This window comes from Pseudochaenichthys georgianus, chromosome 9, assembly GCF_902827115.2.
Source record: "Pseudochaenichthys georgianus chromosome 9, fPseGeo1.2, whole genome shotgun sequence".
NCBI classification, from domain to species: Eukaryota; Metazoa; Chordata; class Actinopteri; order Perciformes; family Channichthyidae; genus Pseudochaenichthys; species Pseudochaenichthys georgianus.
The window spans coordinates 36,396,562-36,414,006 of record NC_047511.1 but is presented as its reverse complement, the minus strand read 5'-3'; the positions used below and the strand labels follow the sequence as shown (position 1 = coordinate 36,414,006).

The following is a 17,445-nucleotide window of genomic DNA, read 5'->3' as shown; positions in this document are numbered from 1 at the left end:
TCTAGTAGTCTATCGATGAAATGGTCTCTACGGCTGCAATAAAAAAATACAATGTAAAGCTTATTTATGTTATGAGGAAAGGGTGTGCCCTTCATTGTATCACTATTACAGTTAAAGCAAGTAATGGTTACAAGATAAGGTCAAATACATCTGGCTGTCATGTAAAGATTTACAGGAATAAATGCATGTGACCTCGTCCTGATTTTGTGTACATTTATAGAAATGTCCTTGGCTATCTGCAACAATAAGTTAGCTCTAAATAAAGTTGAAGGATTAACAGGCCAAAAATGTACCCAAACCCCCAAACTAATAGTTTATTATAATTTGTTTCCTAACGTACTGGACCACATATTAAGAGATGATATGTCTCCTTAGAGTTTTTAATTCACAGTCTAAAAACTTTTTACATAGATTTGAATAGAGAGAAGAGATTATACCCGCAAACTGTTGTTTACTTTCAATACAACATATTTGTAATACAGCATATCCTAGACCTTCATTTGGATATCACCAGAGCACCAGGTGAAGTTCCAAGGACTGACATGTCATGAATGCATTTTATTGCAAGTAAGGGACAGTGTGTGGTGTAAGGGAAACTTCTGTGTAGCAGCAATGCAGTGGGAGTCACCGACTCAGGAAAGAGACACGGGAAGAGCAGGAGCTTTGATGTCAAACACTGATGGTTTATTTGGAGCTTCGGCCGGAGAATTCACATCACAAGTCACAGCATCCACGATCTGACTGCACGGTAGAGTTGCCACGTCAATTCTCAAGAACTCTACCCCAGACCCATGTATTTAGCTAGTTCAGAGAGTATCATCAACATGCTGCATAACAAGATAAAATCATAACACCTCTATCAGCTGACGTCAACAGGCAGGAACGTAGAATCATAACACCTCCATCAGCTGCCGCCAACAGACAGGAACAGGGAGACAGAACACTGAGAGCACAGCAGCCAAGGTTACGAGATGCGTGTGCTCAGTCAGGACAGTTTGAACTGATAAACTGGGTCAAAGTTATGGGCCTTGGAAAATATTCCCCAACATGTGGTAATACACTCTTTGATTGATTGATTGATTGATTGATTGATTGAACATTTTATTAACAGATTGCAGAATGGGTACAATACAGTACAGCTCAATACACACAATTGTTAAGGGGATGCAGACCAGAGAAAGACTTGTCTTGTTTACATCAGGGTCCCCCATTTTAATTCACCATAACATATATGACATACATGACATACAGATAGACAGTACTGTTACATCTAGACATTTATGACATACCAGATCTACAAATATACAGTACTGTTTGTGAGTACAAAAATAGTCTAAAAAGAGAGTATACTGTAGGGGGGGGTGTGGGAAACTGTATATTGTAGGGGGTTAGGTTTGGACATTTACAGGGGCCAGTTTCGAATTGCAGTCTCCCGTAGGTGCTCTTTTAGAGAGGTTTTGAAGGTGGGTAGTGATTCACATTCCTTTACAGCTGTGGGTAGGGTGTTCCACATTGTTGTGGCATAATTGTTGTTTGAGCCAAATCTGGGTTTAACATGATTTGTGGAGCTCCCTCTGGTGTTGTGGTCGTGGTATTCACTGACCTTTGGGAAGTATTTTGACATGTATATGGATACCTTAGTGGTGTAGTGTATCTTGTAGACCAGGCCCATTGCAAGTTGCTGCACCCTGTCGTCTACTCTAAGCCATTCTAGGTTGTCAAAGTGGGCAGGGGTGAGGAGGGTTCTAGTAGTAAGGTCAAGCAGCAGTCTGACCAGTTTGTTTTGTGATGTTTGTAATTTAGTTTTTAGCGCCTTTGAGGTGCTTTGGTACCATGAGGTGCAAGCATAGTCATAGTACCCTTGAATGAGTGCTCCTGCCAGAGTCTTCAGGGTATTCTTGTTTACCAGAGAGGAGATCCGGTACAATAATCTAGTTCGTTGGTTGACTTTTTTAATTACATTGGATGCCATTTTGTCACAGGAGAGATTTGCCTCTAGTATGGAACCTAGGTATGTAATTTCATCTTTCCTTGTGACAATATTGTCACCCACTGTAACTGAGAAGCCGTCGGTCTTGCTGAGTTTGTTTTTTGAACCAAAGAGAATGGACTCTGTTTTACCCAGGTGTAATGATAGTTTGTTATCGGCGAGCCAGGTGCAGATTCTGCCGAGTTCCGAGCTGAGGGTTTTTTCAACCTGCAACTTGTTCCTGTCAGAGACCAGCAGGGCTGAGTCGTCCGCGAACAGGAACAAGTTGCAGTCGCAAGCTGACGACATGTCATTTGCATAAATTAGGAACAGTAACGGTCCTAGTATGCTTCCTTGTGGAACACCACAGCTCACTGGGAGGGGGGGGGGATAGAGTACCATTTACCTCCACCATCTGTTCTCTCCCCTCCAGGTAGGATTGCATCCAGCTCACTGATAGACTATCAAAACCAATTGCTTTTAGCTTGTCAATCAGAATGGAGTGAAAAAGGCCTTTTGTAGGTCCAGCATGACCATGCCGCAGTATTTTCCCGCGTCCACCTCTTGTTTGATGTGGTCGTTCAAATAGAGAAGGCATATGTCAGTGGAGTGGGATGTTCTGAAGCCAGATTGGAATTCGTAAATTAGATTTTTTTCCACGAGGTACTTTTCGACCTGTTTGTATACTATTTTTTCCATGACTTTCGAGATGGAGGTAAGAATAGAAACAGGGCGGTAGTTGCCTGGGTCCAATTTGCTGCCCTTTTTGTGCAGGGGGGTTACTCTCGCAATTTTGAAGTCTTTGGGTACGTGTCCCTTTATGGAGAGGTTTATTATGTGTGTGATGACTGGGGTGATGGCAGCTGCTGAGTCTCTGAGGAATTTGGAGGGGATATTGTCATGGCCAGTGGCCTTGTTAGGTTGGAGGGCGCTCAGCTTTTTGTGTACCTCAGCTGTTGTTACCATTACTAGTTTGAAATCATCTTTGCGGACCCCTAGGTTATTGTAGTAGGCTAGGATGTGTTCTACCCCCAAATGGCCTGAGTGGGAGGGTAGTTTATTTACCAGTGTTGTGGCTATGTTTGTGAAGAAAATGTTTAAGTAATTGGCCACATTCAGCTTGTCTGTGATGAGTGTGTTATCTGTCTTTATGTTTATGTTTGGAAATCTGGTTTTAAGTTTTTTACTGCAGCCTACAGTAGTTGATTATTGAGTAAACTGCTCCAGTTATTTTTGTTTTCCTCAGTTTTGTTATTGATGAAATTCTTTTTTGTAGTTTTGATCATGGAGTTTACGTAATTTCTTAGTCTGTTTCTTTGCAGTTTGAGTTCAGTCACGTGGGCTTGGAGTTCACTGCTCGAGCTTTTGGTAAGCTTTGGCTGACTTTTACGAAACTCAGAGCATTTTTTGTCTCTGGTTTTCATAGTGGTCAAGAGTGCATCCACGGCTCAGCGCGATGTTTTACCCTGGTGGTTCTTAGGGGGGCCATGTCGTTTAGTACTGTTGAGAATTTGGTTTTGAAACCAAGCCATGTTTCTTCAACCAGTGTACCACTGAGCTCCTCTGACCAGTCCAGGCTCTCCAGTTCTAGGCCTCGCTAGAGTAGGTTTTGAGGTCTCTAGTTGTGACTGTTTTGTGACAGCCGGCCTTTTGTTTTTGCGGGTACAGAATATCATATAATGATCGCTTAACCCGCATGCTATAACCCCTTTACTGGAGATCCCGGACCTGTCAGAGGTCAGAATGAGATCAATGGTAGTCTGTGTTGATTCACATACCTGGGTGGGTTTGGTGATTAGCTGGCTGAAGCCTTGCAGATCACAAAACCTACTGAAGGACTTGAAGATGGGTGCATCTTCTTCTGACTTTTCCTGCCTGATACAAGAAACGTTGATGTTTTGTTAGATCCACCATCAGAGTTGGATTGTTCAGCTCCATTAACCAAATAACAGGCAGAGACAGAGGCAAGCTGCATGGCATGAGCTCAGTGTAATGGGATAATGAAGTATAGGAAAAGCCAAGGCCTGAACTGGATGGATGACTTCAATTCTGATTAAATTACAGAATTCAGTCCCACTATTATCCTACTAGGAATCTTTAATACTACTGGGGAAAGGATGGAGAGTTGGGATAGGAGGGGTTGAAAAAGAGTGGACGCTGAGGGAAGGAAACATGAAGGGAAAACCTGCGCTGTGAGATGCAATATGTGTGATGAACAGGGGTTAGGAGAGGAGGAGGGACAGATTTGAAGCAGAGAGATTGCCAAGTTAAAGAGGTGTAATGGGGAGTGTAGTGTGGGTGGATGGGAGCAGTGGGGTGGGAGATTGGTGGTATTACACCAACTCTGTGAGGGAGAGACTCAGCTATCTTCTCAGACACAACAGACAATGGGAACACATCACCCTATCATTACTTATTTGTTCTCTTGGGTTGTCTTTTCGCTGCTGAAACTCCCCTCATTTCAACTTGGCTCTTCTTTTTTTCATTTTACATCCTGCTATCCGTCTCTGCCATCGATACTTTCCCTTCATCCTTGCTTCCCCCTCTTTTAAAGGGGACCTATCATACAAAATGCACTTGTTCCTGTATTTTATACATCAACATGTGTCCCCTCTGTGTAAAGAGATTCTGAAAGTATCAGGAAAAAAGATTCGCTCACTTTCTGTCCTGATCCATTTATATAAAAACCTGTCTGAAAATGAGCTGATCAGATTTTGGCCACATTATGATGTCATAACGATTTTTTTGGCTTGTGTAACCATTAGCCAATCACCAACCAGGTAACCCCCCCCCCCCCCCCCCCACACACCTTATCACCTGGATCTCCTCCTAGAGCACCATTGTGTTCTTTGTAACCAAATGCCTCTCAGAGGGGCGTGGGGAGTGGCTCCATATTTTCATCTAAAGTAACAGAGAATCAGCACTTTGGAAACAGGGCTGAAACAGAGGGGATTATGGGATGCTGCAATGACCTGTTTGGTATTTCAAGCCAAACACTTCAGAGACATGTTTGTATATATATGAGACCTCTAATATATTGATGAAAAACAGTATAATAGGGGACCTTTAATCTCATTTACCTTTTTATTTCTTGGGCTTCTTTATGTCCTAGCTTTACTCTCGGTCTCCTTTCAGGAGTCTGCCTCTTTGTCTCTTTTCTTTTACTGTCCCCCCCCCCCCTCTTTGGCTGACAGGCTGTGGTGGGCTCTGTGGTCCAGGGGCAGCTGAGCATGGCTAAACTGCAGTAAGATCGCAGCGTCACTGCGGAGATTACACTACTGGAGAAGTGCAGCTCCACATTGTGTTGAAGAATGTGTGTGTGGAACAGAAATGGGGGACGTATGTGACAGGACTGTGTGTGTGTGTGTGTGTGTGTGTGTGTGTGTGTGTGTGTGTGTGTGTGTGTGTGTGTGCGCATATGGACCAAACCTGCTGCCACCAGCAATATCAGGCAGTAGTCAACCATGTCTAACTGGTCGCTCTTATCAGGGGTTCAGAGCACCACTGTATTTCATGTGAATTATCCACAGTCTTTAATGTAATGAAGGTTGTATCATTACTGATGCTGAGAGAGTCATTTTAAACCCTGCGCTCTAAGCCCTACAATAGGTTACTTTCATATAGGTTTCATTAAAAATCCTGCCCCCACTGATATGACTTAAATCTGTGACAAAAAGCTTCAATCTCTTTTTCTGCGGAGGAGGCAGAAGACGGAGGCATGAATCCGATCACACTGACACGATGTAGTACAAATGTGATTACACGCTGCTCAGTGTAAAGGAGCTGATGACAGTGAGGCAAAGAGGAAACTTCAAGCAAATAAATGAGTGGGAAGCCCACAGGAGAAGAGAGGAATGGGAGAGGAGATGGGAGAAAAGGAGGAGAAATGAGGAGGGGAAATGAGAAGTGAGCCAACAAATTGGAAAAGCAATAGGAGAGGACACAAGCTGAGAAAAAGATAAATGGAGGAAAGGTTGGGAAGAGAGGCACAAAAGGGACAAGGAGGGGGGGGTAAGAAGTGATTGAGTGAAACAAAGACAAGATGTAGGGAAATATCTAGTACGATAGCAACACCGTAGCATACCCCACGCACGCTGCTGTGTCATAGTATCATCATTATGAATAAAACAGGACGGGTGTTTTGTGTGATGCTGAACCAGTTTGCAGCGCTAAGAGTGAAGAGCATCAAAGCATGAAATCAGAGAAGAGGTCGTGATGCAGCTCAGCGCTCCCACGGCTCTCAGGGGGCTCCTCAGATGTGACAGGACAGAAAACACTGCACCAGGGCCTCCCCCTTCCTCCCCCTCTTCCCTCACATCCTCTCCCCCTATCTTGCAATTACTCAACTCTCCTCCTTCATTACCTTTTTCTCTATTTTATAACCCCCCTCTACCATCCCTAATTTATTTTTGCTCTTTCTTCTTCTGCTCACATCTCCTTGCGTTTGTGATGTATAAATATTCATTTTTGATCTCCCATTAGTTCCCCAGTGGCTGCTTTAGCTACACCAAAAAGAGATTAAATGTATTTGTTATATTTTAATCTGGGAATTAGATTTAGCTCCTGGTCCGGTGTGTGTGTGTGTGTTCGTGTATGATTGTGGCAGTGTTTTACTCCATGTCTTATTCCTTGGAATTTGTCTTGCGTTTATAGAGAGCTTGCTGAATATTAACCATTCCTGGAGATGTGTTTTGACATCTCAGCGGAGTGTCATGGGGCAAAACCTTTTGCTTCTGCCTGAGATGTCTCCTGACACCCTGTCATTCTCTGATGGTGCTCAGAGTCTATATGGGTCATCAAGTCAAAACTCAGCTGTATTTCACACTCGTACGGTGACAAGTCTGCACCGGTTGGCATCCATTCAAGTTTTTTACTTCCGACGCATCTTACCAATGCATTAAACAGTGTACATTCCTCTTGTTCATAGATGACCATTAACACTGAACAAAATGTTGAGCTCAGGTCTATTGATTAACTCCTTCTATGTAGTCTGCAGGCTTCAGAAAATACCACATTTACAGTATAGCCCCACTAAATCAATGACATGGCAGTAATGGGTGATAGCACTCAGGAAAGGGGTTTCATTAAATACAATACTCTGGTTGAAGCTTTTGTGGTCCAACCTTATCATTTCCAATTGGCGCAGTATTGACCGATGGACCAGTCTGGCATCAGTCTGATGAAAGGTTCAAACAGATATGGTTTATGGTAACCATCCACTAGAAAAGGGGCGGGAACCTTTTTCAATCAATCAATCAATCAATCAATCAATCAATCAATCAATCAATCAATCAATCAATCAATCAATCAATCAATCAATCAATCAATCAATCAATGTTTATTTATATAGCCCAATATCACAAATGTTACATTTGTCTCAGTGGTCTTCACAGTGTGTACAGAATATCAGTATGACAATACGACACCCTCTGTCCTTAGACCCTCACATCGTACAAGGAAAAACTTCCGGAGAAAACCCACAGTTTAAAGGGAAAAATGGGAGAAACCTCAGGGAGAGCAACAGAGGAGGGATCCCTCTCCCAGGACGGACAGACGTGCAATAGATGCCGTGTGTAAATTGAAAAGATAATACATTTGCAACATAGGTAGTCCAAATGTTTGGAAATGCATGTGTGTATAATAGGAAGATGAATCCATGAGAATATCCATCCAGGACTTATGATCCAGGACCACAGCCACGACTCAAGATCCAGGGCTCGCGATCCAGGACACAGGACCGCAGGATCATCCATGTCTCCGGATCCCGGCGTATATAGACACCAAAAAGAAAGACATTTGGGGAAGCTGAGTTAATCGGAACATGAGAGTACACAGGTATAGACAGAGAGAAGGAAGAAGTAAGATGTCCCCTGACAAACGAAGCCTATATCAGCAAAATTAGGGGCTGAATCTAATCAGCCCTAACTATAAGCTTTATCAAAAAGGAAGGTCTTAAGCGCACTCTTAAAAACGGATAGGGTGTCTGCCGCCCGAACACAAACTGGAAGCTGATTCCACAAATGTGGAGCTTGATAAGAAAAGGCTCTGGCTCCCATTGTACTTTTAAAGATTCTAGGAACAACCAACAACCCTGCATTCTTGGAACGCAATGCCCTAGTAGGACAGTAGGGTATAATGAGTTCTTTAAGGTAAGATGGCGCCTGCCCATTAAGGGCTTTGTAGGCGAGAAGAAGAATTTTAAATTCTATCCTGTGTTCTATAGGGAGCCAGTGTAAGGCAGCCAGAACAGGAGTAATGTGGTCCCTTTTCCTAACTCTGGTTAGTACACGAGCCGCAGCATTTTGAATCAGCTGAAGCGACTTGATTGACTTCTTGGTACTCCCTGATAATAAAGAGTTACAATAATCCAGCCTAGAAGTAACAAATGCATGGACTAGTTTCTCTGCATCGTTTTGAGGCAAGATATGCCTGATTTTTGCAATGTTACGTAGATGGAAGTAGGCGGTCCTTGAAATTGATTTTATGTGGGCGTTAAAGGATAAATCCTGATCAAATATAACACCAAGATTCCTTACAGTCTCACTGGAGGCCAAATTAATGCCATCCATAGTTAGTATGTTTTCCTCTCAAGGGCCATTTCAATTTTTACAACATCCTCTGAGGGCCATACAAATTATTGAACTCAACCTCTGCTTAAAAAAACTAAAATCACAGCCCATTCATTTCGCCTTTCTTTCATGTTGTGCAAAGAAAAAGCAACCTCTTAATCCAGATATATTTGACTCATGCATGCATTCAGGTGCACGGTTGTGGCATGACCACCAAAACAGAAATATATGGACACAAGATGTGTGCAAATGTATTTAGTATCCTATCCATGTGAACATGATTTAAGTAGGGGGTGGACCTCACCTCCTCTAGGGGGTCCGGGGACATGCTCCCCCGGGAAGATTTTTTTAAGTTAAAAGCAGCAATCTGGTGCACTTTGAGAGCACAATTAAGAGATCTATGGATACATCTCTCAACATCCAGATTATCTTTTTCTTTATGGATATTTTACAAATCACTCCCCTTTTAAACTATATTCTGGTTTATTAATAACAACTTTTTTTTTACTGTCATATAGTAGGCTATTTTATACCTGTTTACTTTATTCTCTTATTTTTGTATAACTATGATCATATAAAGATGTGCCTTTACCTCACTGGTTGTAGAAAAAGCTTCTTATATTCGTTAGCATAGCTAGCTAACCAGATGCTAATAACAACAACGTTATTGACTGTATGATCAGTATGACAGATGAACAGATCGCCACTGGGCTTTCAACTAAAGACACAGCCACGCAAAAACTGTGGCATGTGTACGGCTCCTCGGCCTGTCCACACGGCAGCGTGGGTTGAAGCTTCAACGCTTCTGCCCATTCACTTTGAATGGACTGCATTGTGGTTCCGTCGCTTCATTTGCTAGCGTTGCTCGCTTCAAAAGTTGAGCAATGTTCAACTTTTGAAGCTTCGATGGAAGCGTCAGCCAATCAAATCATATGCCAGTACAAGCTCTAGCCAATCAAACCGCGTGCTTGTGTGTCTGGGGCAGGAGATTCATATGATGTCGAGTTTCAGACACGCATCTTCAACGCGGGCAAACTTCAACGCAGGCCGCCGTGTGGACGCTGCATTGCAATTTGTTAACGGAGCGTCCACACAGCAGCGTGCGTTGACGCTTGGCGGCGGGCGTGTCTGAAGCTTGGGGATTTTTTGCGAGCAACGCGACCAACAACCAATCACATGAATCTCCCGCCCCCGACATACAAAGCAATAGCAATGTTAAAACGAAGTAAACTGGATATAAAATCCCCAAACAGGCGAAAACCTACCAGTTTCACCCACTGTCTCTGCCACCTCCCTCCATGCCTCGCTCCTCCGGTTTGTATCCCGGTAGATGATCAGAGACTGATCATACAGCACCGGGTGATTCACTACCGCTATAATGAATTTCCCCTCAATTTTTTGGAATATGAGGAAATGACCTGCGTAGTCTCTCCCAGCATACACGCGGTTTGATTGGCTAGCGCTTGTACTGGCAGATTTGCATAAACGGGGTTTCATTGGCTGACGCTTCTGCCGAGGCGCCAAAAGTTGAACATTGCTCAACTTTTGAAGCGAGCAACGCCAGCAACGCTCCACGTCGCTTCCCAAAATGCAGTTCTGCTAAAAGTGACACCCCAAAGTGAATGGGCAGAAGCGTTGGAAGCTTCAACGCACGCCGCTGTGTGGACGGGCCCGTCCACACAGTGTGCCGGAGTGGCGTTCTGGTGCTCTCGGTCAGCACGTCCCTGTCAGACGAGAAATATACCACGTGATTACACGTTAGGCTCGTGTTGTGTTCAAGGACCCTGACCTTGGCCAGGAAAAACAGGCAGTAGCTTGTTTAATTTTTTTGCGGTCTAGATTTCTTTATTTTATTTTTTTTGCGTGTGTTTATAAATTACCTCGAGGGCCGTATCAAATGGTCTCGCGCTGTATACGGCCCAGAGGCCAGAGGTTCCCCACCCCTGCACTAGAAGCACAGAAAAATGACACCACATGCACACTTTTTGTTACAGTGGTGATGTATAGTGAACATATTATGGCAAAGACACGTATCACTTTATAACACCCCAGCACATTGTTTTATTGATAGAAGAAAAGTCTGAACTCATGGTTGTCATCATTTGTTACCTTTATAAACACAACAAATCCAACACAGGGATCAAATAGTTGGTATATAACTGTAAAATAAAGGTACTCCCTGGGGGTTTTCACATGTCACTCAACCTGGGTCAAAAACAATGTCAGAAAGATAATGATGCCTGGACGCAGTATTTATTTGCTCATCTTACTTGCTTGGGATTTCTGACAGATTTTTAGATACATTTTTTTTGCATTGTATTTTGAAGATCTGTTTAATTTTATACTGTCCAAAGTTTACGAAAGAAAAAATATTTGTGTAATCCAATGAGGAGATGCATGTGAAGAATAATGTAAGACTCTAGGGTATAAATGTAATTCCTCTATTTAAAAAAAGGGGGGGAAATGCACAGTAGGGGAAAGAAGCTGCCGATACCTATACCTACCTATATTTTCTATGCAGTCAGATTTGTGTTGATGTGTAAAAATGCTAATACCATGATTTCTGATTAGAGTATGAAACAAACTGCCCTGATAATGCTAACGGGGATAGCATGTTTACTTACAGAAAAACCTAGCTGCTAATAATAATAATAATAGGTTGTGTAGAATGTCTCATCATCAGTGTGCGTCCATTTCATCAGTGTGACTTTGAAGGGCTTTTTAACCTCAGGTTTTGCTGCAGTGTAGTGACTGCTTGGTTCCAGTCCAAAAGCTTCATAAAATGTGTCGGCATCATTCTGACATCACACTGAAGGTGAACTGTGACTCGTTATCACATGACAAAGAAATTCCTCTTGGGGAAAAAGACACAAGGTTATGAAACATGTAACTTTATGACATGACAGCTTAATGCCACACAAACTACCTTTTGGTGTTTTGGTGATGAGACTGACCTCATAAGTCTGTGCTATTTTGGGATTTTATCACACTTTTGTTCTTTCCTCTCTGCTGGTGCGGGCACTGCTGACGTCATGTGCAGCAAGTCTGACAGAACGTCAATAAATTCATTACGTAATGGACCGTCCTGTGACGGATGTAGTTAACTGTTTTATTGCTCTGTTTGTTAAGGGCATTAATAACACAGAAATCTGATGTTCTTTTTGTTTGTCTGTTGTGCTACCAAAAAAACTGTTTATTGTTTGGTGTGGAAAGTTGAGTGCTGAAACTAAATAAAAAAAGCCTCTGGATGTTTGGATGTATGACAATTAAATGGGTGGCCAGTGGGTGTTTCCCTCTGCCCTGTGTATCTATCCTATTCTTAATGAAGCAGAAATGAACTGAAGACTTCCGTTAAATTTAGAATTGAATTTATGGTACCTTCGGGGAAGTATCTAGATGGCTGCCATATGTGACAGATAGCTGGGTTTTGACCCCTGAAGCGAGAGAGTCCAACAGATATCTGCTCACAGCAGAGGAGCAGAGACCTGACTGCAGACATTACAGAAAGGAAATGCATCTCGCTATTAAGATTATTGTAATGGGATGAACAAAGTGTCCCTACGGCTGAGGCATATCACTAAATATATGACTGCAACTTTTACATTCTCTTCTTTGTGTTGGGAACTATGAATACAAATATCCTCTCTTAACCAGGAGTAGGTGTCTGTATTTGTCTGGATATGGATGCAGACAAAACATTGCTTTAATATTATCAAGGAAGAGCAACTTACAAACATACATTTCTGTAACATTTTTATATTCCAGCCATGTCTATTAATGCATTATTAGAAGGACAAGTGTCACAATGGTAATACTACATCGACATTTCTAAACACTCATTTTTGTTGTTGTTGCAATGCTCATAGTGTTATACTCATCCTATAGTTATAATACATTATATTGTGAATCATAAGTTACTTTGTTTGCTTTAAAGGTGGGGTAGGTAATTTTGGAGAAACCAGCTCGAGTGCGCTAGAATTTGAAAATACACAACCGGAGAAAATGTGCCACTTCCTTACAGAGCCCCTCCTCCAACACACATGAACGCGCACATGACCAATGAGGGCACGAGATAAGTTTGTGCACAGATGGAAGGCTGACAGGCAGGTCGGCCATCCAGTTACTTTAGCCGGGCCGGCTAAAATGATTGGTTGTACTTTTTACGCGCTACGGCTTCCACAGATTACATTTCTTTATGGATTTGTTGTCAAAGCACTTAAGATATTCACTGCTATCGGGATGTTAAGAGCATTCCATGGAATATAACAAAAAGTGTATCTCGAGCCGGTTTCTCAAACTTACCCTTACCCTACCTTTAAGTGAAGTGCAACAAATTATATTTACATCTATGAAGAACAACACGAAACAACTTAATTTTTACTTTAGACTACTAAGAGTAATTTAATATAACAATACCCTCCTGGGACCCGAGGAAAAAAAGTGTCTTCATATTTCCTTTTTTTTGTGATTTCCTACCTATTTAGGGTTAAAAAAACATCTTGCAATTTAGACTTTTTTTATTTTATTTTATTTTAAGATGTTACAGTATGTCCACTGTAGAGGACGTCGGGACCATATTAGTTTGAAAAAACAGATGGACTATGTAACGTATTATGGTTATAGAGTGATATTAATACAATAATACATTCACCTTTATTTAAAACATGAATAAGTAATTGATCTGAACATTGCTGTTTATTTGGTCAATAAACTAGCTTGTTTTTTGGTGAATCTTTCCAGATCTTCAAAGACTTTGTAGTCAATGTACTGGGAAAGTACCTCATTGACTCCAGTCGGCACGGGCTGTAGGGTCATCTTGATAGTTTTATGGATGTGGTCTCCATTTGACCAAGCTCATTGAAACAAAGCTTGCATTCCTGAGGCAATTCTCATTTTTCATGGCTCCACTTAAAATAAAAACAACAATAAGACATACGTGCTACTCTCGGCCCACAGGGGGCCATGTCTTTCCAGCTCGTCCCTATCTGTCTCTCTGTATCTATCTGTGTGCTCATGGAGCATCCTGCATCTTTCCCCCCCTTCTTCTTGACCCTCTTCTATCCCAAGTGTGAAAGCCTCATCTCTCTCATCATCTGAGAGCTCAAAATCTTAATCTCCCTGAACTTTCTGAGAAAATGTCTGCTTCAGTTCCGTCTCCTGCAAAAATATTGAGTCATAAAGTCCATGAAGATGGTCCTGACGTCCACTAGAATGGACATTTATAAAAGGGCTGTTATTTGAAAACTTGAATTATTTAATTGCTTTCAGAACTAATTATATAGTTCCTCACATGTTAATAAACAAGAATATATATGATTTTCATGGTAAAAATGACAATTATTCAACAATATTTGACTTCTCCTCCTGCTTCTATACAATTTTGTTTTTCGTATGCCAGCCATTTTGGATGAAAAGAAAGAGGAACTTCCCAGCATGCAATTTTAACCAATGACATATCACTGGAAAGACCAGGATGTCCTCTGTACAGCACATCAGGGATTGATAGAGTATCTCAAAAGAGTAAAAGGAGATGCATGTTAACAAAATGTCCACTACACTGGGTCCCAGGAGGATACAGTGCATTTAAATAGGGATTCTAATGCAATACAATGTATTACAACAATGGACAATTTAAAACACTATCATTATTGCAAAAAAGCAATTATGTAGTATTCAATTAATTGACCTTAATTCATAATAAAGTGCTTGATATAAATCATTAAGTATATTGTGTTTTGACAACTATAATTATACTATGTGCTGTAAGTAGATTAAAGTGTGTTAAAGGCATATTTATAATGCATTGAAGACATGGGTGTTATAGAAAGTGTTAAGCAGACGATGCATGTCCATGAAGGATGCTCACCACCACGCAGTGCCACACAGACTAAAGCAGTAATGACGGGGTGCTCTCCACAGAGTACAATCACGATGATCAGTAAGAGAAATCAATGTTGTTTTGTTGGAGCATTGATCCCATTTGTGATGAGAGAAATTAAAAGAGCCCCTTTGTGAAGTCAGCCTGCATTATCGTTCACATTTGTCTCCCCATTGATCAGAGCCTGTTTTACACACTGTATTTACTTGTCAACGTGAGAGAGTGTTACCGGGGCCCTAGGGTTTTCAAACAGGGTATCAGGTTCATTGTCTATAGTCCGTGGCAGTGCTCCAATTGGTAGCATCTACTGTAGCAGGACCCCTAATATTCATTTAGAAATTGTACAGTAATTGGTCTATGTAATTTTGTGAATGTGTGTGTTTAAATAATTTAGACTGATATAGCAATTACATCTAAGAGCAGTCTATTTCTCTCTTTTTAAAATGGCATCCCCATCTATAAGTGTATCATCACATCCCATATGTCATTGAACTAACTGCCCCGTTAAAATTCAGTTTGCCAGCAGCGGTACATTTAGAGGACACATTTCCTAAAATAGTTCTTGGCTAAGAGTCAGTACTACTTACACTTTACTACTTAGAGGGAGACATTAAGGTTTTATTCCTATTCACTTCAATGAGAATCATATTTTTGGTGAATGGTGATATGATACAAGAATAAAAAGGTAAAGATATTAGCTGCAGCAGAGAACTTTCGGAGCCATGTTAAATAACTTATAATCAACATTTTACATAACTGTAACAAAGAGACATATTGGGCACATGTGAGGTGGCCAGTAACATGACTCCAAAATACTATTTATGATGCTCGATATAGATAATCAGATGTTTGCTACGTCTTTCATGGTAATAATATATCAGTGCTGTGTTCACAGTTTGTTTGTCTTGCTCCCTGTTGGCCAAACAAATATCATGTATTGCAGAATTAATGATGTCCCCAAAGAGCTTTGTTAAAATAATCTAGCAAATCCCACAGAAAAGTGCAGGAGGTGATTCAGATAAATCCTAACGAGAAGACTGGCACTCAGATAATCCTCATTAAGTGACCAATAAGAAACTTCCTAAACATTGGCAATACCAAAACATACAACCTCATAAACATATGCACAAGAAGACATGTGAGGTAAAGTATTTCAAGGCAAATAAAAACCATATCCTTCTCCCCTCCTATTTTCCAGGCAGTGTGGTTTACCTGGGGATGATGGTTGGAGCGTTCTTCTGGGGAGGAATGTCTGACAAAGTGGGCCGCAGACAGTGCCTCCTCATCTGCATGTCCACCAACGGCTTCTTCGCCTTCCTGTCCTCTTTTGTCCAGGGATACGGCTTGTTCCTTGTTTGTCGTGTCTTTGCAGGCTTTGGGTAAGTTTCTGGAAAAAGTCCTCATGGGTTGAGGAGGACGGCAAGTTTAATTCATTTCTGAAATATCAGGTCAAATATTTACACTAAGGCAGCTCAAAAAATGTCCTTCTGTGGGAACGCTATGGTTGCATTATCTGAATATCTACAGCATACTGTATGTTCAAATGTGCATCAGGGCTAAAGCAGTGATTGGACAGAAACTAGGAGTGTTTATATACTCTAGGCCTGTCTATCTATTTTTCCTTATACTGTCAAGGCTTCGTAGTTTCTGACTTTTCTTTTTCAGAGGGTTTACTATAGATATATCTGTCTGTCACAATGTACATTTATCATTCCTGCAATGCAGAGCAGTAAAGGCTATAACAAGCTAAAGTATAAGACGTCATAGCCAGAGACAAGACATTTCAATATACAGTTTTTCAATCTTCGTATAATCTGTTAAATAACCAGATTGTGTCTGAGTGTGTAATGATGAAAACTCCACCAGAGACAGACCGTGTACCCTCTTACTACATTGACACATGGTGGAGATGGTGATTTATCATAGCCTCTTCTTTGACAGAGTAACTGTCCCTTTAAGAGCTAATTCAGTAATTGCATCTGTGCCGTTCCTTCGAGACCTCCAGAGTAATTGAAAAGGTTGTTCAAGCTGCCAATACGACCTGCGCCTCTGAATTATGAGGAACTGGCTCTCAGGATGTTATTTGTATTAAGTTTGAGGAGAGAAATATGCTTAGTCGTGCTTAAATGTTGCTGAATTGGTCTCCTTTGATGATTTAGCAATGAAGCCTCTGTTTTTTTCTATTAAAATGGAAAACAATCCAGAAAACACTTTAAACGCTGAATAACAATTTTTACATTTAATCCAATTACAATATTGTTTTGGCAGTGTTTGATTTGTCATGCTTGACCACAAATGGGTCACAATCATGAATGCAAAATGGAATAAATAAAGACTAATAAAGTTAACTTTCTGTCCTGGTTTCTGCCTTACTCCCACTAATGTTCCCATGTTCTCTGGTTCTTGCAGGATAGGAGGTGCTGTGCCCATCGTTTTCTCCTTCTTTTCAGAGGTGTTGTCCAGGGAGAAAAGAGGAGAGCACCTCAGCTGGTTGTGTATGTTCTGGATGATCGGAGAGATATATGCCTCCGCTATGGCCTGGGCCATCATACCACACTATGGTGAGTGTATCGGTCAGAAAATATAGTAATACCTAGTTTCAAGGCTTGTGCTTTCTACAGAAAAGGAAAACAGGGCAATCATGAGTTGTATAAAAGTTGTATCAAGTAAAGGCCGTAACAGGATTAAGTTATATAACAAGCTTGGCAATGTGACTTTATGCGAAGCTCCCGACTACAGGTTAGACCAGTGGTTCTCAAACTTTTTTCAATCATGTACCCCCTTTGAAAAAAGAATTCCGCCTAGTACCCCCTGATCAGCGCAAAAACTATTTGTTAGGGAAGAAATGCCTATATAAAGAGGTACAGCCTTGTACCATCAGTGTCTGATTTATTAAAACAACAACATTGTAACTGAGAAACACTTAAATGCTATATTTCAAATGTTTACAATCATCACTAAATTCATGGAAAACCAATTTTAACATCATGCAATAACACTAAGACGACATTAGTTTCATTGAACTGATC

The 17,445-nt window shown here is 41.2% G+C and overlaps 1 protein-coding gene across 1 annotated transcript in view; it reads left to right on the top strand.

The window, feature by feature from the left end:
* sv2ca (synaptic vesicle glycoprotein 2Ca) overlaps positions 1 to 17,445 on the top strand; it is a 37,933-nt gene that overhangs the window by 9,193 nt on the left and 11,295 nt on the right. The window contains exons 3-4 of the mRNA XM_034090250.2: positions 15,615 to 15,795; positions 16,826 to 16,977. Of these exons, the coding sequence (XP_033946141.1) occupies positions 15,615 to 15,795; positions 16,826 to 16,977 (333 nt within the window). The remainder of the gene's footprint in view (positions 1 to 15,614; positions 15,796 to 16,825; positions 16,978 to 17,445) is intronic.